The 27,334-nt window shown below is 44.2% G+C and overlaps 1 protein-coding gene and 1 pseudogene across 1 annotated transcript in view; one reads left to right on the top strand and one right to left on the bottom strand.

The window, feature by feature from the left end:
• SUSD5 (sushi domain containing 5) overlaps positions 1-27,334 on the bottom strand; it is a 41,091-nt gene continuing 13,757 nt past the window's right edge. Inside the window, exons 4-5 of the mRNA XM_019727725.2 lie at positions 20,432-20,620; positions 1-4,252 (exon numbers count right to left, since the gene is read on the bottom strand). Of these exons, the coding sequence (XP_019583284.2) occupies positions 2,964-4,252; positions 20,432-20,620 (1,478 nt within the window). The 3' untranslated portion in view covers positions 1-2,963. The remainder of the gene's footprint in view (positions 4,253-20,431; positions 20,621-27,334) is intronic.
• On the top strand, positions 1,312-1,607 carry LOC141567213 (transmembrane protein 126A pseudogene; annotated as a pseudogene).

Below are 27,334 nucleotides of genomic sequence, written 5' to 3'. Positions count from 1 at the left end.
GAGGGAGATAATTATTTATTTTAAACATCTCAGAAGCTTTGTGTCAATGAACCCCACGCCACCGAATTTCCATGAGCATTAAGCATTTACTAGTCTCAAAACATGCATAATGACACACAATTCAAGTTTACAGTGTTTTAGTCATTCCCTTTCTACATGCATTTTCAGATCCTATAACATTAATTTAGATAACGCCAAATCAATGAAAACTTTAAAAATTTATGTGTTGGATTTATTTTGCAGTTCATGTCTATAAAATAATAATCATTTACATGTATTCATATATCTGTAATAAACTTATTAATACATTTGTATTAATATTACCTATTTGGGGGCTGGTATTAAGTCAGTGTTCTTGGGTTATTACATAATAGTTGGATAATATGATCCCAATGTTGAGATGGAGGTTATTTCATATAGTCAAAAATAGAAAAGTTATCTTGTAATAGATTAGAAAAGAATCTATAAATATATACAGTCTCTGGCTTTTTTTCTCTTGTGTTTTGCTTTGGCTACATGCAGAAAGCATTTCATCCCTATTGTTCTAGATTTCATCTGATGTATAGGTGTTCCATTTGGTACCTTCAAGCCTTTGTTTTACCCAATACTGGGGACTAAGCTCTTTCATTTTGCTGTACTGTCTTTGTAGCTACTTAGACTATTATTTTTCCAAAGCTTGCACCAAAAAGAGGTGTCAGGGTAGAAAATATGTTGCGAGAATTCTTTTTTTCCGTAGGTACAACACCACCACCAATTTTCCACTTGTAAAGAAGATCAGGCTCTCTCTCATGACGCATAAAAACACTTAAGACTCTTACAGACTCAGAATAAATGTATTGCCTTCATCGCTTTTTACCACTGGACACGATTTCTAAAAAGGTGATTCATATTAGAAAACTATGTTTTGTTTCTGTGCCAACACGGAGAAGACCTTTGGAGGTGGTATTTCGGCAGCTTCAAAAGCTGTCTCAGTTGCACACCAACTTCCTTACAAGACCAACCACAGGTGTTCCCCGCCTCCTGGGCCTCCAGAATTTCAGCAGGCCTCAAAGCTCAAAACTCATGTCACAGAGCCGCTGAGGAAGACCGCAGGAAGCACCGGCTGCTGGGAGGAAAGTGAGGCTCAAGATGGAAAATCATACACCAGGTGATACTATCAAGGAAAACGAAACTTTTGATATCATAACCAGAAACATTAACCAATTTCCAGAAGCAGAAATGGATCTACTTGAACATGGATCAACATATATTGGACTTAATGCTGCAGTCTGTGGCCTAATAGCAAAGAGTCTCTTTTGGCACGTCTGAAATATGACGCAGGCTTGTACAGCTGCAGGCTTACCAATGGCAGCGATCCCATTTTTGACAGAGAATGTATCTTACAGAGGTTTTGTCGGTTTACCATTGAATACAGGTATGCCTCAGACCTGGCACCAGACAAAGGAAACCTCTTAACCTACTGGATCAGAATTTCTAAGCCTGTCTTTAGAAAGACATTATTTCTCATTTTGCTGCAGGCTGGGTGTGCAGCATACCTTGGTTCTAGACAATATAAACGACTGACCAAGGCTCTTCATTTGCCTGAACCTGGCCTAGGAATTCAGTGATTGTTAAGCAAATGTGCATACAAAAATAAAACTGTGAAAATAAAAAAATAAAATAAACAATTCACGTTATCATAAACCAATGGTTCTCACACTTGCGTCATTAGGACCACCTGGAGGGCTAGTAAAAGCACAGAGAGCTGGGCCCCACCCCCAGGGTTTCTGCATCGTGAGTCGGGTGACACCAGAGAATCTGCCACTCTAGTAAGTTCCCAAGTGAGGCTGATGCCTCTGGCCTGAGGACCATGCTTCGAGGACCACTGTCACAAACATTACTTGCTGAGCTACCGTAAGATGGTCTAGAAGGTATGACGCGAGTTGCTCCACAAGCAGGTGAGTCCATCCTAGACTGTTCCCTTAGAGCTCGCAGCTGCCAAAAGAAATAGATCAGCACAGATCAGATCATATTCCTTTTTAGGTTTCTGTGCTTCTCCTTCAACGAGGTCCCCACACGTGACATCCTAGTCCTTGACCCTCTTAAAACATTGTTTTCCTCCCATGTCATTCCCTCTTCCTGGAGCTCAGAGAAATGGTGAATCCTGGGAGAGGAAACCAAGGACAGTTCTGTTGGTCCTGGCAAAAATTCTAAGACATTCCTAGGCACAGATGGGTCACGGACAGCTAGGCCATGCTTCCGAGAGGAAATGCTGCTTACCCATACAAAGTGAACCTTGTTTCTAAAAAAATGATGGGCTGTCCCACAGAATGAAGAGAACAGAAGTAGACGTGTGCCTGGCTACTCCTCACCTCTCCCTGTCCCCAATAAAATGTCAATCTTAAATTCTGTCCAAATTCAACAAACCGTTGAAAAGAAATGTCAAAGCTTCTAGACTATGTCCTGGTTCTTAGCTCATTTGCCCTCAGCAACATGACAACATTAAAAGGAAATAACCCCTTATTCTTCTACATCCCACTCCCAACAATTAAATACCTATATCCTAAACAACACTGCTCTTAAATGCTCCATCTATTACACCTATTTCAAAAACTTTCAGGTCACGGAATCAATAATTTTATTTCTTAAAAAAGAAAAAGGAGACAATAGTATGATGAAGCAAGAGGTGAGTTTTGACCTCATGGTGGAATTAGGGCCCAAGCACAGGTCTGAGATTAGTGCAATTCATTCCAGGGCAGATGGTTGAGGAGATACTAACGTGTGTGGTGATACCACCAAAGCCTCCTGCCAGGTGCTTCCAGAGATACTTCTCAGCCTATACAACAAAGACCTGAGGAAAAAAAAAAAGATGAGCCCTATTCCACATGTTTCATGCTCTAGTGAATTATCAGTGTTTATCAATGTGATGTGTCACAGTTTCTTTTCCTCCCAAGTGACGTTGGGAGAGCACACTCTGGAGGTGGCTAGACCTTCTCCATCTCAATCTGCTGGTGATAGTGCCGAGCCTGCCGCTGACCAACATTCAGCTTGTACACAGAGCTCTTGTGCTGGCACTTGCGGTAGCCCCACACTGCCCCAACGCCCGCCAGGAGCAGCAGCAGGCACAAGACAGTGACAATGGTAGCGATGATTGGGCCTCTGCTGAGGCCAGGACACGCATCCCCTACACATGGCTCCAAGGTTGGGAGAAGTTCCTCAGCTGCACCTGGGGCAGGGCCTTCCTGTCCCAAGAAGTCCTCAGACAGCAGGTATGGGAAGCTATCCTGGACCTCAGCAGCAGTGGTTTCCATTGGAGTCTGGGTAGGTGAGGGAATGTGGGTAGGCATCTTCCGGACGGCAGTTGTTATTGTCTCCGGGGGAGAGCTGGGGAGTCCATAGGGTAGGGTGGCCAAGGGAGACTTCTCTGTGGCAAATCTCCAAGGAACAGTTGACTGATACCTGGTCAAGTCAGCATCCCCCCTGCTGGGACCCTCCGTTTCAGACACACCCTTGGGTCGGAGAGCCAACGCTTCTACGTCTAATGTTTGAGATGGAAGAACTGAACTATGGGTCATGTCCTCACTTGATGGGAGGGTGGTACTCCTGGGCTTCTTACCTTCCACGAGAATGGGCTGATGGGATGTAAACAGAACACATTCTTCCAGCCCTACTGACCCATCCCCCCTGTCCCCATCTTCCTCCTCTTCTGCCTCTTCTGCCTCTATCTTCCTCCAAGCCCCATCAGTCACAGGGTAGCCATCTAACCAGGACTCATCGCTGCTGCTCACCATTGGATCTCCTGCCTTGCTGTCATTCCGGCTCACATATGGCCCTGAGGGACCCTCAGTGCTGCTATAGATCACCTTGGTTTCACTGTCACCTGGAGCCAATGTTAGGCCGCTGTGGTTGTCTCTAGCAGGAAAGTGCTTTTTGGTGGCATCATCCACCTCTTTCTCCAACTCCAGCTTGTGGAAGGTCGCAGCAGGAAGCCAGAACAAGTATTTCTGGTTTAGTATCCATCCTGGCAGGTCTGTGGGGACACTGCTCCCAGCACTGGGCAAGCCTGTAGTTGGCACAAAGGCTGTATCCCGGCCTATGTTTTCTCTCCCCGCAGAAATGGAGACCAGACGGTCCTGTTTTGGAGCCTCCTCAGAGGCCTCTCCCTGACCCCTGTCCTCTGCCTCTGTCCGGGAATCCTCCATGAGCTCTCGGAATGACACAGAGCTGTCATCAGGGAAATGATCTTCATAGTCAATAGGTGCCTCAGCTTCATCTGGAAGGAAAGAGGGCAAACACACCTCATTAGGTCCAAGGTCACAGAGCCAGTGCAAAACACAAGAAAGGGAATTAAAAAGCATAAGCACTGGTATGGATGAAATAAAACTGTCCTTGACAGAGGATATGACTGGACATCACAGATAAACCCAAAGCATCTACATATAAAAACTTATAATTAATATCTGAGTTTACCAAGATATTAGTCAATATAAGTCAATAATCAATATAAAATAGCAACTGTATTTCTATATACCAGCAACAAACAGAAAATAAAAATTTGAAGAGATGCCATTTGCCATAGCATTAAAAAAAATCAAACATCTAGGAATAAATCACATAAAAGATGGGCAAGATTTCTGCATGAAATGGTACAAAATATTGCTGAGCAAAATTACAGAAGACCTAAAATGAAGGGATATACCATGTTCATGTAACGGACGACTTAAAACTGTTAAGTTGTCAATTCTGTCAAAACTGATCTATCTAGATTTAATACAATCCTAATAAAAATCTGAGACATTGACAAGCTGATGCTAAAATGTATGGAAATGCCAAGGGCCAAAAATATACAAGACAATCTTGAAAAAGAAGACAAAAGCTAGAGAATGTATACTATATGGTTTCAAGATTTACTATGAAACTGGAGTACTTTTTAAGACCCTGGGATGGGCACAAAGATCCATAATAGGATTACATTAACATTATAAACTGTTCATTAAAAGCCACCATGAAGAGAGTTCAAATGCAAGCCACAGAACTGAGGACATTTAACATATATAACCTCCAAAGGGTTTGTATCCAGACTTTATAAAGAACTCCTTCAAATCTGTAATAAATAGGCAGACAAACCATAGCAAATTTGGCGACATACTTGAATTGGCACATCGCAAACAAGAAATGGATGCTCAACCTCCATAGTAATAGAGAAATGCTAATTACAGCCATAATGAGACACCATCACAGAGCACCAGGATGGCTAACATGAAGCAGACTGACAATATCTAGCGCTAACAAGGAGATGCAGCACTGTTGGTGGGAGCGCGAACTGGAACAACCATTATGGAAAACTGCCCGAGAATCGCTACTAAAACGGAACATATGCATGCTGCATGGTACAGCAATTCCACTACTAAATATATACTCCACAGTAATGTGTGCACGTGGGCACCGAAGGACAGCCACAAGAATGTTCGTAATAACCAAAAAATGGAAAGAATTCAAGTATCCATTAGCTGCGGAACTGATAATACATTGTAGTACAGTCAGTCATATGATGAAAATCTGTACATCAATGGAAATGAACCGACCACAGCTTCCAACAAGGAAATGGATGACTCTCGCTGCCATGATGTTGAACAAAAGAAGCCAGGCACAAAAGAACACATTCTGTGCGATTCTATGTACATAACATTCAAACACTGGCAAAACTAATCTCTGATGTGAAAAGTCAGGATGGTGGTTACGTGTGAATAGGAGAGAAGGGGTGACCACTGAGTCCGGGCATGAGCTGGGCTTTGGGGTTACTAGCAACTTTCTACTTCTTGACCTACATGGTGGCTAAAATGCTTTGTTTGTTTTCTGATAACTTATTGATCATTCCCTTATGATTTGTATGTATGTTATAATTAAGTAAAAATGTATATTTTAAAACACTGAGTTGCTCTTGATAAGACTTCTGAATTGGGAGACTAGGCTGTGAAGTATTCTGAATCCAGCTGAGTAGAAATGAGTGGAGGCCCCACAGTAGGAGGCCAGAATGTAAGGATAGCATGCCAGGTAGGCTCAAGAAGTTGTGTCCTCAAGAGAGCTGAGCTTTCCCCAATCTCTTTTGGTTCAAGCCCTACTTGAACACATACTTAACTATTAATATTACTATAACAGAAAGCCTCCCTATGATACTGTGATATAATAAGAAACATATATTTAGTCTTTGCCCCTGGGTCCTGGCATAATGCTCCTAAAATGCTTGGAACTTCCTGAGTGATAAGGCTGATAGGAACATCTTTTGTTAGTCATAACAAGCTTCTTTGACTATACCTGAGTTTATATTAATGAGGTGACTCTTGGTGGGACCTGGATAGCTTTAGGATGGGGGGCTGGTTGCCAGAGGAACCAACCAGGTGATTAGAGGGCTGGAGCTTTCAGGCCCACTCCCCAACCTCTGGGGAGGGGAAAGGAGCTGGAGAATGAGTTCATTATCAATGGCCATGATTTAATCAATCGTGCCCATGTAATGAAACTTCCATAGAAACCCATAAACTATCGGGCTGGGCGAGCTTCCAGGTTGGTGAATGCCTCCATGTGCCAGGAGGAGGACTCACCCCAACTTCACAGGGGCGGAAACTCCTGTGCACAGGAGCCTTCCACACCTCTCCCTATGTCCCTCTTCACCTGGCTGTTCATCTGTATCCTTTATAGTAAACGGGTGAACATAAGTAAAATGCTTTCCCGAGTTCTGTGAACCAGTCTAGTAAATTATTGAGCCTATAGAAGGGGTCGTGAGAACCCTCAATTTATACCCAGTTGGTCAGAAGTATGGAAGGCCTGGAGCTTGTGATTGGTGTCTAAAGTGGGGAGCAGTCTTGTGGGTCTGAGCCCTTAACCTGTGGGGTTGGCACTAACTCTAGGTAGTTAATATTAGAATTCAACTGACTGTAGGACAGCCAGCTACTGTCCAGAGGCTTGGAGAATTGGTTGTCGGTGTGACTGAATCCCCCCCCCCCCGCCACACACACACACATTTGGTGTCAGAAGTTTTCTGTGGGCAGAAACAGATCTTAGTTCCCCCCCCGCCCACACTTTATTTTGCACCTTGGAAAGCATGAAATGTAAAAAGCTCCAGAACCAAGGTCTGGAGAGAACGCTGCGGTGTCATGTGAAACATTCCTGGACTCCAAAACTGGATTAGTGGGCATTTGGCTTATTTCAAATGTCGATGAAAGAATGTCCAAACCTATAGAAAAGTTCCTTAAAAGTTTATTTGAGGCAAATTTTTGAGGACATGCCTGGAAGCAAAATCTCAACAGATTGAAAAAATACTCCAGAGAATGGCAGTTTTGCAGCTTATTTTATACATTATAACCAAAGGATAAGACATACAGAGGGTTACATGAAATCCATCGGTGATAGATTAAGGGGGCAGGAGAAAGCAAAGTGGGGGAATCTCTAGGATTGGATAAAAAATAAAACAGAGAGACACATAGTGCTTTTGCACTGGTGGGCACAGGAGAGTTAATTGACATTTACAGCACATAGAGATGGTGTGTGGGGAACAAGGTAACAATGAGGGTTCTGAGGTCTCGTGTTCTGGTGCCTGCGGTTGTGCCTTGGAAGGGTCTGGAAAAGAAAATCACTCTGCCATGTCAAAGGTATGTTATCCTAGATACATAAGACAGTGGACAGTGGACAGTGGACAGCGCTCACTTAAGGTAAAGACTGACCTTTGCTAAGAAAGCTACAGGCCTGGGACGTGACTACCTGCCATGACCTGCCCAGTTAGGAATTTATCATCAGACCTGTCGACATGGGAGCTGACAGCATTCGCTTGTGTAAGTCCATCCGAGACCAGAAGAAGGATCTAGCTGAGGCCAGCCCAAACTTCCAGCATGAAGAATTGGAGCCAAATGAGTGATTGTTGTTTTACAACATTAAGTTTTTTGGGGGTGGCTTACGCCGAAAAAGCTAACTAATACACCAGCAATGAGGTGCTCAAAGGCAGGGACCAAGGCATATTATCCCCAGAATGGAACAGCGCCCAGCACATTAGAGGTATTCTTGGATGACTGAAGGAATGAATGGCACGGGGAGGACAAAGAGGGGAAAGCTGCTGTAGCTCAGACCCCAAGACTCTCCTCATTCCTGCCTCATAACCATTCAAAGCGAAGATCTATTTCCAGGAGCACAGTGCCCCAACACACAAGAGAATTACAGGCTCATTTCGAAATTCTGAGGAATGAATTACTTATAACCATAATCTCTTATAACACCCTGAAGACCCTCTGAAAAAGATGCCATCGTGGAAGGACTACTTGACTACATGGACATACATCACATCACACACACACGCTGGCGAGCAAACTAGTCCACAGTCTGGCCCATGAGAGCACCTTTTCTCTTCCCAGCCTCTTCTCAGCACCCCCATCCCTATCAATTTAAAAGGGCACCCAAGTAGAACTCCCCCCACCCCCTGCTAGTAGATTTATCATAGTGAAGCAGGGAAGTGATACTTACCTATCAAAATTTAATCCTAATTCAAAGAAATTTCTCATCCCATACATCTGACAGGTCATTTGTCCCCAAATGTGTCATATCCAATTTTTTTTTTTTAATTTTAAGAAAGGTTGTATTCTCAGGCATTGCCGAAGAAATTATTATTTTTGCAAAACAATACACATTTGCTAGTTGTCTCTCAGAGGTTCTGCTCTTGAAGATGAATACGCCTGTGTTCTCAGCTAGAACACAGACCCCTTTCATGATGCAGAAAGGCAGGAAGCAGGTCTCTCCAAGACCATTTTTCCTCAAGAAGCTTTCACCCACTCGAAATCACAAGCTGTTACTTCATGCATGATCCACAATGGAAGGCCTCTCACCACACGTGATTTCACCTGGGAGTAGTTCTTCGTTGCCTCCTTGCAGCCCAAGACACCAAACTGTCAAGAGCCCACCAATGGTTCTGTTTGATTCCATGCAACTTTTGTCATTTCTGGTTACATTCTGACACTGCATTCATTTTCTCTCAGGTCACCAACTGTAGCTCACTGACGGTTGGGTGTAAATAAGCTAAAGGAACCAACATTTGCAGCGTTTTGCCAGAGGGAAAGCTGGCAGGGAGCCCGGGTCAAGGAGAGAAGTGGAGGAGAAGTGCCCCTTCACTATTCTCACAGTCCATCTTCTTATAACCCCCAACACATGCCAAGACTGATGTGGCCCATGAGTAAATGGAATTCTACCCAAATATGCAACAGCTAAAAAGAAGTGTGTGAGGGATACTGGAACTCTTCCAGTGCTTCAGAGTATTTGTTGCCTTGACGTGTCCTTGTAACTTCTGCCGTCTCTTCTCCCCACACCCCATTTTCCATTTCTATCAGTTCCAGTTCTGCCTGCTTCTTTGTTCCTACTCCTTCTGTCTGTCCCTCCCTGTGTTCTGCTTTCCCTTTCTTCTACCTCATCACTTCCATTCCACACCACTTGTGTATGTTACTGGAGATATAAGCAAAAATCACCTTATTGTCAGGGTAGATTATATGCCACACTTGAAAATATCTAAGTGTTTCAGTTGACATTGCCTCACATGTTTTCTTTGTTCTATACCTATCAAAATGAGGAAACCCCCCAATAAAATAAAATAAAATAAAAACATGCACACACACACATACACACAACTCGGCTAGTTGGATATTAATTTTAAAAAATAAGAAAACTACACTAAACATCAGGGAAAAAATTTTACCAACACCCATGAATGGAGAAGGGCATAATACATTGTAACAAATTTCAAAAACTAGTCAAAAGAGGAAAAACAGAAGATTCTGGAGCAGAGTGGAGAAGAGCAGCATGGTATAGCTCCTAACCTACCCTCAACCTTCACAAACCACTGGGGAGTCAACAAATCCTGAGAAGCAAAGTGGGTGGAGAGAAACAGACCACTAACCAGCAGGGCTGACTCTTCATGAAGGACTCTAAAATGCCAGGACCTCTCATTGTGTAGGTGAGGTAAACCTTGACACAGGACATGTAATGACATCTCTGAAGAGAAAGCAGAGCCCAGATGTTTTAAAACAAACAAAAGCAAAACTACATGCCATTTAAACTGAGTTATCTCCTTCCAGCTACCATTCCTTCTTTTGGATGAAAAGGAGATGCGTGTAAAAGGTAAAGAACCTAACTTAGAAGAAATAATAGTTTATGAGAAACAGAATGAATTCTTTACAATTGTTTCACACTACAGAACTTAATAAGAAAGTGAGGACAATTAAACAAAAGCTCAAAGGTGAGATGGTAAAATAGCAAAATGTTACGAAAAGGGTGAATCAAATTGACCGATGTGACATCATGACAGAACTGAAAATAAATTAGAAACTGCAAGGAACAGAATAGACTGACAATTTTACAAAACTGAGAAAGACAACAACAACAGGAAGACACATATATAAATGAGTCACTGCAAACCTCAAGCAGAATAAATTCATATAGGCACATCAAATAAAAACTGCTAAAAACCAAAGACAACTTTGTACACTTAAAAATGGTCGAGATGGTAAATATTGTGTTGTATGCTTTTACCACAATTTTTTTAAAAAGGGAAAGCATTAATAAATTAGACTACATTCAAATTTTATTCATCAAAGATACCATGAAGAAAGTGAAAAGGCAAGTTATCTAGCAGAAGATATTTGAGACATATATAACTTCAAAAGTTCCGGTATGTAGAATAATATAAAGAACTCTTACAAATCAATATGAAATAAATGGACAATCCAGTCAAAAAAATAGGCAAGAGAATTAATAGGCACTTCACAAATGAGATACTCAGATAGCCAATAAATATATGATAAAGTGCTTTAAATCATTAGTAACAGGGGAAATTCAAATTAAGTGACATTACAACCTCTACATCAGAATGCTAAAAATTAAGAATGGTAATACCAAGAGTTGGTGAGGCAATGGGGCTCCCGGAACTTCATATACTGCTGGTGGGAATGTAAATTGGTGTCACCTTTTGGAAAACTGATTAGGCATCATCTATTAAAATTGAACATATACAGACCCTGAGACTGTGCAATTTAACTTCTAGATATACAAGAAGAATGGATGCAACATGGGCACCAAAAGACCTGTACAAGAATGTTTTTAGAATAGCCCCAAATTTGAGACAACAGAAATGTTCCTCAACAGTAGAATGGAGACTCCACAACAAAGAAAAAGAATGAACTACAGCTTCATGGAACTACATGGATATGTCCCAGAGACATGTTGGGCAAAGGAAGCCATACACAAGAGTCCATACTCTATGCTTCTACTGAAATAAAGTTCAAGCTGGGAAAATATAATTCATGGTTTTAGAAGTCTGGATAATGGTTCTTCTAGGGAGTCAGTGATTGGAAAGGAACACTAGGAGTGTTTTTGGATTGCTGGTCATGTTCTACTTCTCAACGCAAGCGTACTTATGGTATTCACTGAGCTCTATAACCTTTGACTGTCGAAATGTTCTATATTTATGTTATTCCTAAATAAGAATTTAAACAAACAATCAAAATCACACACCATGTTCCAGAAAAACACCAACACAGAAAAGTTGGCTATCGAATGCTAAGAATAAAGGAATAATTCAACTGATACCCAGGCAGAAAAAGCAAATCATGCTCAAGAAGAAAAATTAAATCAGGCTTGCCTGTAATTCCTCAACATTCAATGCTAGAAGACAAATGAACAATGTCTACAATCTTTGAGGGAAAGAAACTGTAACTCAACAATATTATACTTAGCTAAGATAGCATTCAATTATAGAGACAGTAGGCATTCATTTTTTTCAGGATGTTGGTACTTTGAAATATTTCAAGAATATACTGTGTGATGCTATGACTGTTACTTCTATTAAGCTGTAAACCAGTTGCTACTGGCATTCCATTTAAAGATTTACAGATGAGGAATGGACAGTTGGCATTCTCATCAGCAAATTCATCCTCTACATGTGGCTACTACAAGTACTTCTATTAGTATTTGTATCTTGATCAGAATAATTGCTTTGCTAAGTAGCACTCTGAATATCTAAAATGGCTTTCTATTGGTGAAAATAGTGGCCTATTAACTACCATGATAAGTTTAGAAGTGGGCTGCTATTGGTAAAATGAAAGGTATTTACAATATGGGGATTGGCTAAGGATATTTTAGAGACACTTCTCACCCTTACATGTACAGGGTAAAACCAATCTAAACCTTGATGGTGCTTGAGACATAAACCTTAGATGGTCTCATTTGAGAGTAGCGTGTTACTCACTGGAACTTTGGAAATGGAAGCCACCTGTGCTGGCAGTAACCTTCACTAGGCATGCCCCTCTGCTCTCCCTGCACAATCTGCCCAGCTCTTCCCAGCCTGGGAACTCTGAGAGAAGGACATGTCCCCTCTACCTTTATATTCCCAGCACAGCATGGTGCTTGGCACATCAGAGACACTCCATCAATGTTTGTTGACTGGATAAATGAGTGAGTAAGAGGTGAATAAGTGAGTGGTAGAAGCCCATTCTGATAAAGCTTGATTCAGTTTGGAAGTCCAGCAGCCAGGGCATTCTCTGCTTCATGACAGTAGCAAAGCATGGTAAAGAACCGCTTAGTTCCAATACTGAGCATAATCAATGTCTGCTAAATTGCTTCTCCCATGTAACCCACCCCATGAGCTTAAATTTGTCGTGAAGTCACAAGGTACCTGGAATATGGGCAGGACAGGAGCCATGTTCTCCTCCCCCAGCACTTTTCGTGCAGGAAACATTGGCCTAATGTATAAAGTTGGAGCTGAGGATTTGGAGAAGTTCAGCCTACTGGCTATGGGTGGGCCTGCCTTGACCTGAACCCTTATGGTCAGTCTGAGCTCCGAGTGTGTGTGTGTGTGTGTGTGTGTGTTGTTTTATGGTCAGTCTGAGCTCTGAGTGTGTGTGTGTGTTGTCTGGAAGTTCTATCTCCAGAGCTCCTTGAGTCTAGAGCATCTTTGGACGGCAGCCATGGGTCCCTGAGCCAAGCTCTTCCTGTCTCCAGGTTTGTAGGTCAAGGTTCTAGCTCAGAAACAGGGTCTCACTATGTCACCATTTTTCTCAAACCTCAAATGAAGACAAAGACATCAACTGTTTACAAATAGTCTACCCATGAAAAAGTGTCCCAAGCCTGTTTTTCTCCTCATGAGTGACAGTAAAGTTTGTTATTCACTGAATTTCAGCCCAAAATTAAATTCTTCCCACCAGATGGAGAAGCCCAGCTCTTTGCCTATTGAGGTGCTATTTCTCTCACCTTCCCTCTGCTTTCTTGAGTCCACACTCACCTTAATCATCCAACAATCCTTCCAGCCCTCTCCCTCCCCCACAGCCTCCCTGAAACCTGTGCTAACACCACATGGGGACTTCTGATGTAGACCAATAAGTCCAGGAAATGGAAACTTCATGGCTTCTCTTGGCAAAAATCAGATCATTCCCTGCGTGTATTATATGTAACTGCTACTTTAGGAAAAGAGAATACCACAGATAGATAGCACTCAGGAGCAAAAGGAGAAGGCTCACTTGTGCACTGCCTGCATTTATCAGGGTGAGACAGGGTCAGGGGCTGAAGTACACAAGGCTGGAGCCCAGAATCCCAGGCTCTCCCGGTGCTGCCACCGTTCATCTTTTTTCATGGTGCTGCATTTCTGGAAGCCCACACATACCTTCTTTTTTCCTCTGGTCTTGGCTACACAGCCTTTAAAAATAGTAATTTTGAAAAAGACAACCAGACAAGCCAGAAATAACCACTGGTTCAATGAACCTATGAACAAATATGGCAATATTGACAAGGAAAGTCTAAATTCAGTTTCAGTCCCACGTTTTGTTCTATGAAGAAAGTCCAAAAGATGAAGAAAAACAGAAAATGCAGTTAATTTAAGAAAACAAAGGCTTTGGAAATGAGAGCACAGAGCAAAGGAACTTACTGAGGGAACAATAAGTTTGCAAAGGGAGCCTGGCACCGCCCTGGTGCTCTGCTCTCCGTTAAGAGGCCCCTGGAAGAAGTGCACAGACATGATACAGACGTTGGAAGGAGACATGCCTGGCTTTAAATCTTGGCTCTGCTTCTTTCTGGCTGTGTGACACAGGAAAGCCACTGAACCTACCTCAGTTTACCCCCCCTGTAAACTGGAACAAGCCATTTCTATCTACTCTCAGAAATGTGAAAATTAAATGAGATAAAGTGTGCAAAACTCCTCCTGTAGAAAGGGGGGCACGAGGAGACTCAGGGAGGATGGAAATGTTCTTTATTTTGGTGGTGGTGGTGGTTTCAGCTCAGAGACCTTTCTACTTTGTGGGTACAGTTTATTGTATGCAAATTACACCTCAATAGGATTGTTAAAAAAATGGAGTAACAATGAAAAAGCTCCCAGAATAGAGATGGCATGGAGCAAGTTTGGTATGGTTTATGACAGCTGTGTTCTTGGTGCCTAATGGGAGTGTGTGCTGTCTCCACAGCTGTGACAGACTGGGGAAAGGAAAAAGAAAGGACGTCTATTTGTTGTTGGACTCAGAGGTGGTGGGGCCAGTAGAGTGAGGTCAAACTTGGTGTCACTCACTTCCCTAATTTTATAGACCAGAGAATACAAACAGAACCCATGGAGTCTGCTGTGGAAAGTCTTAGGGGTCTCTCAGAGCCTGTCTTCACACTTGGCAGAGTCCCTTTGTCAGGGCAAGTTTTAAAGGAGGAACAAGGGGCAAGTCATAATGGAAGAGTCCACGAATCTCTCACTTCCTGGGTTATCTGTCTATGCTACTTATGCCAGCAGCTCTTCTCTCCCACCCCAACCACAGAGGTGGGATAAAGAACCTCCCCAGCCACCCGGGGCAGAGTCAGAGGACGACTGAAGTCAGGAGAGAACAGTGGTGGTGAAGGCAACGTGAGGTCAGGGGATAGGGTATACGAATGGTCAGGTGCCAAGGACACCTCGAAGACCCCTTAGGAAGGCCACAAGTGGGACTCTATGGGCACCAACAGTGGGGTTATGTGGCCGGGGCACCCACCTGGAGTGCTGGGAGGTCAGAGACTGTTCTTAGGGTGCAAGTGGCCAGAGAGAAAACATGGCCTTGAAGATGGATATGGGACTTGGCATAATAAGAAGCCCAAAGGAAACCAAATGTAGATAGCATGGAGGTCTCCTGCATACACACTTTAGGAGAAAAGCATTGGGATTTTTCTGTAATTAGGGCAACAACCAATTATAGTTAGGTATTGGCAACGTTAGTGAAGTATGACAGACATTTTGGGCCGCCCAACTGGGAATGGAAACCAAGAAGATGTGTGGATTTGGACAGGAAAATGGAAAACTTAAATAGCCAGAATCAGACTCAGACTCTAGGAACCAACGCTAGAGAAATTCTAACACTCAGAGGGGAGAAAATGGCAGTTAAATAAATCCTCATCCATTTAGGTTACTGGTCAAGGCTAAAAAAACAACTCCCCTGTGTTAAAAAAAAACCCACCACCACTTGAGGCTGGACCTTAATGTTGCAGTAAACATACCACCCGGGCTGTGTGTGGCTGAGGTGACCTCCTGCACCAGCCACTCCCCCACCCACCCAGGCGTGCAAGCCCCTATGGGTTCATTCCTACTCATCATTCCAAATTTTAAACTTCAGCAAGCTCATCCAGGCAGTCCCCACCTCACTGATGGATTATTATTATTATTGTTTTAAACCAGTGCTCCACTGAATTGATGGTGCAACTCAGTTCTCCATTGCAGTAGAAGCTGTTGGTGTTACGCCATCTCCCAGCTGCTGTGAGTGTGGGCAGTTCATGGCTCACAGTTACCCCCTTCTCTAGAGAATTGCCCTGGATGGAATGGGACTCCCCCATGGAAGGTTACATGCCACATGACCCCATGCCCAGTATCCTGCAACCAATGACAGACTGATATGGAGGAACCCAAGGCTGGTTCCCTTGCTCCCAAGTAGGATCAACCCTCTGGTGTAATTCATGCTTCACTGCTCCCCATGGGAATCCAGCTGAGGCCACATCCTTAACTCCTTCCCCTCAACTATCCTGCTTTCCTAACCCCCTTTCTCACTCAACAAACCATGTTCACCCAAATAGGCTGTTTTCAGAGAATCTGACCCAAGTATCCAGCCAGGATGCAAATGCACCAACAATGACAAATTTGAACAAAATAGTCTTCATGATAACCCGGAGCCCCGAGCCCTTAGAATCTCTGAGATGAAACTCGTCCTGGGAACCAAGTTATTTTAAGTCGTGACTCCCAAGACACTCGAGCCTTGAGGCTCTCTGGACCTGAAGAGGTCATGAAGGGAATGAAGGGCAGGGACCCTATGTCACCTCAACAGAGGAGCTCCTGGGGCTTTGCACAGGGGCAGGCCTGTCAGCGGGCTTGGACTGGGCTCCAGCAGCTCCCAAGGAAATAGAAGGAGATATTGTGGGGTGGGGGTGGGGGACAGTCCTTGACAGCCACACAACGTGCAGGGACGGTCAGTGGTCAGTCCAGAGGGGACGAGTGCTCCCTGGAGAACTGAGGCAGCTCGGACCACAAGGACAGAAGGCGGGAGGCATGCATGAGAAAGGTACCAGCTGCTTGTCTATGACATCCCCATCGAGTCCTAAAGCTGCAGGGGCCTTTCCAGAAGGACCAGCTGCTGGTCTCCAGAATCCTAGATGCCTGCTGGCAAAGACGAACTTCTTCCCGAAGTAACAGACAGTTGAAGTCACACACTGCCTTTGATTACTTACTGTACTAGGAGCCAGAGTCAATAACACAAGGAAGGGAGGAGGAGCCAGTGTCACACACAAATCCCTTTAGATCACTTAAGTGAGAGGCCTAAATACCCTCCTTGATCAGCAAGAAACTGAAAGGGAGAGGACAAGTATCCACGGAGCCCAGACCTATCACAGGTCCTGTTCTAAGTGATGGACTGCAGGAACCCCATGGGGTAACTCTACATCATAAATAGTATCCATTGTCTCACAGGAGCAAATTAAGGCTCAGGGAAGTCAAGACAATTGTCCAGTTTCCCCTTCTCTTCTAAGGCTGTCCATTGTCATTTAAAGAAGCTGAAGTCTCTCTCATCGTAAAAAGCAGGCAAGCCAACAAAACCAAACCACCCCCCACCCCCCGCCCCACCGCTTGGGCCCCCTGATCCTCTTCCAGCTCTAGCCTAGGTAGGCCTCTTCATGAACAGCAGAAATTCGAGAATGAGTTGTCTGCCCCTGGCTTTCTTCCTCACTGTCTGACTCGTTCCCGTATTCACTGCAGTGTGGCCCCGGTGCAGCCCCCTCCCCGTACACACACTCAAAATACAAGGCCACCAGAACCTTCTTGTACTGTGAAGCCAGAGCACACATTTCAGCTTTCGTTTAAATGATCTCTGCAGGCTTTGAGTGTTTCTTCTTCCCGGAAACACACGCTTCCTTTAAAATTTTACCTTCTGCAACACCTAGTTTCCCAGCTTTCCCTCCTACCTCATCGTCTCCTGCTTTTCTGTCTCCTTTGAGGCATCCGGTTTACTAGAGTTCCCTTTACGGTTGGGGCAGTTTTGCTCAACTTTGTATACACAGTACCTAGGACCCTGCCAAATGAAAGGATGTGGCATGAGTGAATGAATGAATGGCCCACCGGCCTGGAGTACAAGGAAAGTTGTTTTCCAAATCCACATGTTTGACCTGTTCCCCCAAGATGATTTTCCTTCAATTTGAAACAGTCCCCTCATCAAAAAAGTTGATGTTCACTGGAAAAATACATGCAAAATGGAGGGAAATACCTGGTGATGATAGTCTTGTAATACACACACACACACACACACACACACACACACACACACACACACACCACTTCATATAATGGCACAGAGACTTTAAATGTTAAATCTACAGAGTAATGAAAACTGTAATATACTCAGTATACTCAGCCAAGTATAGAAACCAAAATTCCTGCCCAGCAGCTGAAAGCTCTAATAACTCTGCTTTGCAGTGAGAAAATAAACACCATTTCAGACACACAAAACCTGCATTTAGTTCTCACTCTACTGGGGCCAGTAAACAACCCATTTGGCTGGTGGGTGTGGCTCAGGGGATGGTGGGCCGTCAGGGCCTCACCAGAAACACCGGCCAGCTCATTAACCATCTCAGGGTGAATATGGGTCTGCTCTGAGGTGATACATTCAACAAACAGGAATGCTCCCGCCTGATGACTGATTTCCTCGGACAGGTCAGAACTGGCAAGGAGCTCTGCTGCTACCTGCCACCAAGCAGCAGCACAGGGGAAAGAGGAAGAAAGTGCCAGGAGATGGCTCAAATTGTGCTTCTAGAACCTGGCCCGGTCTGTAACCTGTCATTAATATACAACAAGGCAAGTAGAGATGCTGAGAGGAAAATATTTTAGAAGCTTTTGTAACAATCTGACAAGCGAATTCTACGTCTATTGAACAACAAAAAAATTGTGCTTATATTTGGAATGTCTTTAGGTTAGTTTTATCTTAATTCGCTTTTATTGCATATGACTAAAGTATCAGTTGGCTAATGACTGGAAAAAAATTTTAATGGTTCACTGAAAATTTGCAGGTAGTAAAATAGACAACAATAATAATAATTTAAAAACTATTCATGAAAAGACACTCACAGAGGAAAAAGCCACAGAATGGGAGAGAATATTTGTAACACATTAATTAAGAAAGTCTATGTAAAAAAGAAATTCTACATGATGTAAATAATCAATTAGAAAAATGGGCGAAAAACGTGGACAGATACTATACTGAGGAAATGGGATGCCTGGTTAACATGTGTTAAGTGTTATGCTCCAAGTTACCACAGAGGAGTCACCAGATTGTCGCAAAGGTGAAATCTTATGGTCCTGAAGGCTGGTGAGGATGCTGAACAAAAAAAAGTCCCATACACCGCTGATGGGAGAGGAAATGGTTAAAATACTTCAGAGAACTCTTGGCAGCGTCCACTAAAGCTGAAGACACACCTCCCCCAGGGGCAGCAATCCCACTCCCACAAACCAACAGAAATGTGTTCATGTGTGAACCAAATGATGCGGATGAGACATCATGGCAGTGTAGCTTGTGGTGGCCACAACTTACAAACAAGCCAGCTGTCCACCAGCAGCCTGGAGAAATAACCGGTGGTATAGTCACACTATGGATTGTGGATCGCAGTGAAGACAACCAACTACAGCTCAGGCAACAACGTGTCCTTGCAGACAGGACAGTGCCCTAGTCTCGTCATGATTCCCTCATGGGATCTGCAGGACATTCTAGGGACAAACTGTCATAAATTCAGTAACATTGTGGTGCTGGCATCATTGTTTTCTATAAAGCTAGTCCCTGCTTGGTACCCAGATATCTTGGGGATGGTCAGGAAGGTGGTCCCCGAAGGAGTCTTGGGATAAGAGGAGCCCTGTGAGGTCACGTTACAGCTCAGGGTCTGGCATGAGGTCCGTGGTGTAGGAGTCAGAAGCCCTGGTCAGGAGTGGGGAGGCCAGGCCAGGCTATGGCTGTAGATGGTGACTTTTGCTACTGGGAAAATTCACAGGGGGTTGGGTGGGTTGCATGTATGTGTGGCTGCAAAAACCTAGGACCCCCAGGTGTGCGATGATGATGGAGTAGGGACATCTGGGGGAATCCAATCAGGTTTGGGGAGTTCAATGTCCACCAGAAGTCTTTTCAGTCTCAACTGAATAGTCAGACGCACATGTCTGCCACTGGCTACAGACCAGTGGGTAGAGCAAGGCAGCAGGACAGCGGCAGGCAATTCTTATTAGTGGGGCAGTGCCCAGCTGTCTACACAGCTGTCCTGGAGTTATTTTCCCTGCTTTACTACCCACCTCTGACACCCCTGTGAGGTCAGGTGCAATGGAATAGGACTCGCGTGCATGGTTGTGGACCCACCCTAGTTTACAAGCCCCATGTCCCACAAGAGCCAGTAGTTCTTGTCACAACCCCATAGCCTCGCTCTCAGGGTCCCCAAAAGGATTATGCCCAGTCACAGGAATCACCACACTCAGGGAAGCTCAAAGCTGGGGTTCCTCTCCTGCGTTCACGACAATCCTCCTAGCACAGTGTACCAACCAGGGGTCATTTTACCATAAGCATTGTTCCCTGGTACTGCAGCCAGCATTGAATGTTAATCATATTTCCAGGGAAATAAACCAGAACATTAACCCAAAGTCGGTGCTGTCCTTATCGAAGAAGAGAGGGTTTTGTTCACTCTTTACTTCCTGCACAGAAGATGAAGAGCTCAGCTGTGGATACGCTGCATCTGAAATGCTGCAGGAAAACCCAGGTGGACATGGTGCCAGGTCCAGCACTCAGGCGAAGGGTCCGAAAGCCTCTTTTCAAAGGGACCTTTGTGGAGGTGAGCCCCCCACGTGCTGCCTGCAGATGTGGAGCCCCTCTGCTCACAGTGCAAGGGCAGGTGGAGGTGGCCCAGCCCAGGGGTGGCTTACCTTTCCCGCAGGCCTGCACCAGGCCGTACCACTCCCCACAGCTGTTACACAGCAAGGTGAAGGCGCTTTCACGGTGGCCTGTGACGTGGCCCGGGGCACACACGTACAGCAGCTCATCTCCCATTTCTAAGCCGGTGCGTCCCTGCAGGACGGTGTGTGGGAAAGAAGGCGGGTCTCCACAGGGCTTCTCTGAGGAGAAGGAATCACAGTTAGCTTTCCCAAAGTAGCAGAACTTTTGCAGCCCGGGGCGGGGGGCGGGGGGGGGGACAAACGTAAGAAACAACTTTCCCCCTCTGTGGGTACCGCCTGCACCCTGAACTGGGACCACAAGGGCTGTTTTCCCTTCACCCTGGCATCCCCAGGGCCTGGCAGAATGCCGGTCACAAATGAGGCACTCGAAAAATATTTATTGAATGAATAAAATGTGCTTTTAAAATGTAACTTTGTGTTTTAAAATTGCCAGACAATATTACACTTTAATGAATAAATGTGCTTTAAAAATGTAATTTTGTGTTTCAAAATTGCCAGGCAATGTTTACCCGTTATGTCTCCTTGAAAGGAAGACCCAGAGACCTACCCAGCAACAGGCTGCCCGCCCTTTTTTTGCTTTATTTACATAAGTGAATAGGTATTTGTTGTCAAAGTTAAAATGTTATAGACTATAAATACAGCAGAGGGTGGCCCTCCCCTCCTCCAACCTCAACCCTGACAGTAACACTGTTACCAGTTTGGTGTACACACATCAATGCAGATACAGACATACACAAACACTCGTACACACAGAGGTGGATAGATACAGTGTGTGTGTGTGTGTGTGTGTGTGTGTGTGTGTGTGTGTGTGGTTAACATAATGGGATTATATAATATGTATTACTAAGCACTCACTCTTTATAAAAAACAAACACACAATTTTTAGAGTAGTTTTAGGGTCACAGCAAAATTGAGCAGAAAGTAAGTTAGTTCCTATACCCCATCCCACACATGCACAGCCTCCCTAGGATCAAGATCCCACACTACAGCGGTACATTTGTTACAATTGATGAACCTATATTATGACTCAAAATCATAAAAGCCCTGCAGTTTACATTTGGGTTCACTCTGGGGGGGAAGCCTCACTCTTGGATCTGAAGATGGAGAAGAGCCCCCACCGTGCCCTGCAGCCTGTTCCTGACCTTGCCCTCAAGCTGGCCCCGGAGGCAATAACGGCCCATGTCCCCTTTTCACTCACTGCCCTAGTTCTCCTATGAGAAGGTTTTTACAGGTGTGAAGAGGAAAGGGGCCATATACTAAATCTGACAAGCTTGGGGGGTGGCCCACATGGCAGGCCTGACACACTCGGTGATCAACAGTAACCACACAGGATGGTCTGATAAATTCCTAACTGGGCAGGTCATGGCAGGTAATCACGTCCCAGGCCTGTAGCTTTCTCAGCAAAGGTCAGTCTTTACCTTAAGTGAGCGCTGTCTACTGTCCACTGTCTTATGCATCTAGGATAACATACCTTTGACATGGCAGAGTGATTTTCTTTTCCAGACCCTTCCAAGGCACAACCGCAGGCACCAGAACACGAGACCTCAGAACCCTCATTGTTACCTTGTTCCCCACACACCATCTCTATGTGCTGTAAATGTCAATTAACTCTCCTGTGCCCACCAGTGCAAAAGCACTATGTGTCTCTCTGTTTTACTTTTTATCCAATCCTAGAGATTCCCCCACTTTGCTTTCTCCTGCCCCCTTAATCTATCACCGATGGATTTCATGTAACCCTCTCTATGTCTTATCCTTTGGTTATAATGTATAAAATAAGTGGCAAACTGCCATCCTCTGGAGCATTTTCTCAATCCTTGAGATTTTGCTTCTGGGTATGTCCTCAAAAATTTGCCTTAAATAAACTCTTATAAAACTTTTCCATAGGCTGGACAGTCTTTCGTCAACACTGGTGTGTATTTTTTACTGGAAATGAGCCTCTTAGAAATGAAGGTAGACTGGTTTGTATTAAAACTTGTAAATTGCTTACTAAAAATCTGTGCTGGTCCATAAAGCAGCTACCAAAGTGCCCATCCAGGGCCAGTGAGGAAGCACAGAAGGTGAGAGGGGGAGAGCCCAAGCCTTCCCCCTATTGGCAGGAGTCCCCTAGGTCTGCCTCAGGTGAGACCCTTGGCATCAGAGGTCCATGGAACAGATCCAAAACAGCCCCATCATGTGTCATGACACTTACATTGATGTTAGTTGAGGGAAGAGGTTCATGGTTACAGGGCTGGGGACCTGGGCCAACCAGGTCAGACTTCCAGTCCCAAGGTGGACAGTGAGCACTCTTGCTTTGTGTCGTCTTAGGTAGCTACAGAGAGAATCAATCCCATTTTATATATAAAATCTTAGTAAGTGTCACATTTCCCACCATTAAGTATGATGCTAGCTGTAGGTTTTCGGATGTTCTTTATCAAGCTGAAGAAGTTCATTTTTATTCCTAGCTGGCTGAGAGTTTTTATCATGAATGGGTGTTGGTTTTGAAAAATGCTTTTTCTGCATCTATTGATATGATCATGTTTTTTTCTTCTTTAGCCTGTTGATGTGATGGGTGACATTAATTGATGTTTGAATGTTGAACCAGCCTTGCATACCTAGAATAAATCCCACTTGGTCATGGTTTATAATTCTTTTTATACGCCTATAGTGTTGAGTTCAAATTGCTAAATTGAGGATTTTGGCATCTATGTTCATTAGATATTGGTCTGTAGTTTTCTTTTCTTGTAATGTCTTTCTCTCATTTTGGTATTAGGATATTGCTGGCCTCATAGAATGAGTTAGGAAGTATTCCTTCTGCTCCTAACCTCTGGAAGAGATTGTAGAGAATTAGTGTAATTTCTTCCTTAAATATTTGGTAGAATTTACCAGTGAACTCATCTGGGCCTGGTGCTTTCTGTTTTGAGAGGTTATTAGTTATTGATTCAATTTCTTTCCTTACATGCTGGATCAGAAACTAGGTCTTTTTTCCCCTAATGTTTTAGAGCTCTTTCCACATTAAAACTATAAATTACCTCAGTCTTTTGAAAGGCTATATTATAGCACACATTATTTAATCATTATACTGACATTTATACTGACTCCAAGTTTTCACTACTATAAACAGTGCTACAATGAACAGTTCATATGTATATTTTTGTACATATCTTATTTCATTAGGATAAATTTCTAGAAGTGGGATTGCTGCATCAAATTCCTTTCAAAAGAAAAAAGGAAATAATTTTAAATTCAAATTTCCTCTTCTAATTTTTTACGTTGAAAAGGAAAGCCTTTAGTCCTTAGGCCGTCAAATGACCTAACAAGCACATCACTTAAAAGGAGAGATGCTAAGATGAAAATAGAAAATGCAACTTGTGCTTTAAGCCCTCCTGACTGACCTCACAGCTTGTAGCCTTGGTAGCAATCTCACAAAGAATCATTGCTACGCGTGTTCTTTAACAAGAGAGATTTTGAATGAAAAAGGGTGTGGCGGTACTGTAGGAAGTCAGCACAGAATGTTGCATTTTAACCCAAACTGCCTTGACTGTATAGTCTACGAGATCAACTGTTTATTTCACCTATGTGGCAAGCAGGGACAGGCAGCCACCTGACAGTGGCCACTATTCCAGGGGCACCCCCACTGAGGAGAGAAGCATCAACCTTGGGTTCACTTGGTCTGAGCAGGGCATCCTGAAACATGGACCAAAGTCATCAGCCTCAGTCAAGGTTGGGCTGAATTCCAGCTGGTCTCTCAGGGGCAAAAGGCTCTTTCTCTCCACCATCCTCAGCTGCCTGCAACGTATGCTGGGTGTCCCAGTCTTTTCTCCTCTTACCAGGATCTAGTTTGGGAAATTGGATGCTCTTCACCCAACACTTATCACAGGACGGGTAAACACTTTCAGCCTCCCACAGCTCTATCTGTGGAACACAACAGCAACTCTTTGGATGAAAATCCAGGAGCAGGGTAAACTGTTTTGAGAGTAAAGGGGAACTTCAGGCCAAATTCACACCCTACCAGACTCACGGGATCTTCTCCCTCAGATACAATTTCCAGAATGGCGTGTGCTAGATTCTGGCTCAGGAAAACCATAAGAATGCTCCTGAGAGTCTGGGTACACATATCGTATGTTTCTGGATTTCCCACAAATGTTCAAGACAGGAAACACACTGTTTCTTAGGTGGTGTGACTTCAGAAGCTGCAGGAACACAATTCCATGTGTTCACACAACCAAGTTCATGCCAAAAACACCACCCGTGTCCAGGTGCACCTTGAATTAGTTCCTTTCACTAACCTTCCCATCTTGAACCTCACGAGAGAGCTATGGAAAACAGCTGGCTACGTACCTGGGCCCTGTTCTCTTTAGGGAAACTTATATTTGAGCAGTCTTTACCACTACTTCTCAATTATTCCACAGGTCGGGATTGTGGTTTGTGGATTTCTCAGACCTTAGAGCTGAGTTTCAACAGTTTCAACACAAAGAGCAATTTCTATTGTTTTCCCTTCCAAGGAAAGAGATTTTATAAGCGATCTTGTCTGTCAAACAAATAGTACTAATGAACAATAACTCATATTTTCAATGTAAAAGGATGCATTTGCTTGCCATTCAGAGCTTCTGACAACCAGTTTCCACAGTTTACAACTCATAAGAAAGCCGATGCTTTTATTTTGAGAAGTTTTAAGACAGCCATCATGACTTTTGAAATTGTAAAGAAGAGCATTCAAGCCCCAGTTATTATTGTTTCACAAACCAAGGGTGTAGAAATTCTGACACACATGCTTGACCTTTCCTCCTTCTTTTTGGTTTCCCTAAGCTAGGGGAAGAAGTCATCTTTTGTGCCCACCTGCCCAGCTCCCTCCCATTGGACTCCACCCAGTACAGAATCAGCATATCTTTCTCATTCCATCCGATTTTATCATTAGTTCTCAAACTCGCCGTCATTGCATCTCAAACTTGAATGTGCATCAGCCAGAGGGCTTGTAAGACACACACACACACACACACACACAGACTGCTGTGTTTTTGAGTTTCTGGCTCAGTCGGTCAAGATTAGGGTCCAAGAATTTGCATTTATAACAAGTTCCCAGGTGACATTAACAGTACTGGTCCAGGGATTATCCTTGGAGAACTAGTGCCCCCTGAAAAACAGGCAAAATTAATATTCTCGGTCATGGCCATCAGCAGAGATTGCCTCCGGCTTGGGCGGAATGGGGAGCATCAGGGCATTTTTGGAAAAGGGCTCCAGGGAAATTTCTGGGGTGAAGGAAATGTTCTGTCTTGACGGATGATGAGTGATTTTCAGCTTCTTCATACTTTCTACTGCAATCACCACATGTTCATGTTTACAATTAGAAAACATGTTCAATATGTAAAATGGAGCTAAAGGTAGAATGACCCCTACCTATCTCATAAGGTTGTTACCAGAATGAAATGAGCTTATGCCTTGCCCAGTGCCTGCTGAATGCCTAGAACTTAATTAGGGACATAAATAAACATGAGTTCCATTTCCCAAGTACGTGGGAGACTGATGGTCTTTTGAATCATTCTTCACGTAATGATGATAATGGAATGCCCAGTTCCTTCAAACCAAATATAGCCAAGCACAGGATGGCTGAACAGGAAGTGGGGGGAAGAAGGGCAAAACAAAATGTTTATAGGAACCATCAGAACATGGACCCATTGGCACCATTTCTCTGGTTGCGCAGACACTTGCTGTTCCTGGGAACTGACTCTGCATCAGGACTGATCTAGCATAGGTGTTTGGAATGGAAGACCCCAGTCCAGGGAAAGCCAGACCCGACGCCGTCTGGGCCTGGGTGTGTGGACGGCAGCGGAGGGAGCACCACTGCTAACTGTGATGGGGATTATCTGGGCCGCCCTCTGCAGCCACTTCAGGCCTGCCCAGCACAGCTACTCAAGCCCCTAGGGATGTTCTAAACCCAGCTCACCGTCCTGAAGCCCTAGTACCATGGCTTACCCAGGGCTAGTCCTGAACCTAGGCTAGGCCTTTGCTCCACCTGTTCTGTCTGCATTGGCTTCTCCTCCTGTTCCTAACTGTTGTTTCCAGAAACAAAATCCTCAAATTCTGCCTCACTGCCACTGCCTCAGGAAGTCTCTCTAATTACCCTCCTCTTCTGTGTCATGGAAATGCATTCATCTTTTACTTACACACTGTCAACTTCTTGACAGTAGGAATGAAACCTTTATACCTATCTATGTATCTATCTATCTAGCCAGCCATCTATCTAAAACACCCACAAGTCTGAGCACTGGACTTTGCATTACCCAGGACAAATAAACAAATGGCCAATGCCAGGTCAATGGTAATTAGCACAGAATCTTCCACACTCCCTTGGGAGACCCTGAACTAAATAAGTTCTATCAGGTGCTCAAAGCATTGCGATTGGTTCCAGTCTCCAGATCACAGCTGGAGAGTTTCCCCAAAGCCAAAACTGAGGCCCGGGGCCTCCTCCAAGAAGACCTGAGAATTGGCTCCTCTCATCCTCTCAAAAATTCCTGATTGCTCTCAAGACGAGCATCCAGCTCTCTTCTTGATGACATAAAGGAAGGGAATGATTCTATTTCTGTTTTTCAGGGAAGCACAGGCATGCAGGGAAAGTGGAATGTAGTGCTAAGAAGGTGAGGTGGGCTGATGGGCAGAGCAGCCTGGCCAGCCCTGGTTTAGCGGGGAAGAAACAGAAGCACATCCAGAGTAGAGCCTTGTGGGTACACTCTAGACCCCACGCCGTCCTCCCCCGACAGGCTGCCAAGAGAAGCAAAGCCAGAGAACCCAAGTGGAGGCAGCTTATTTCATCAGCATCCAGTTGGTTAAAAATAACTTCACTTATTAGCTTAAGTGAGATCACCACAGGACTGGAAATTCACTCTCTGTGAAACAAAA

Source organism: Rhinolophus sinicus, linkage group LG10 (genome assembly GCF_036562045.2).
Source record: "Rhinolophus sinicus isolate RSC01 linkage group LG10, ASM3656204v1, whole genome shotgun sequence".
NCBI lineage: Eukaryota > Metazoa > Chordata > Mammalia > Chiroptera > Rhinolophidae > Rhinolophus > Rhinolophus sinicus.
The sequence above is the reverse complement of the archived record's forward strand: the minus strand, read 5'-3'. Positions and strand labels throughout refer to the sequence as shown.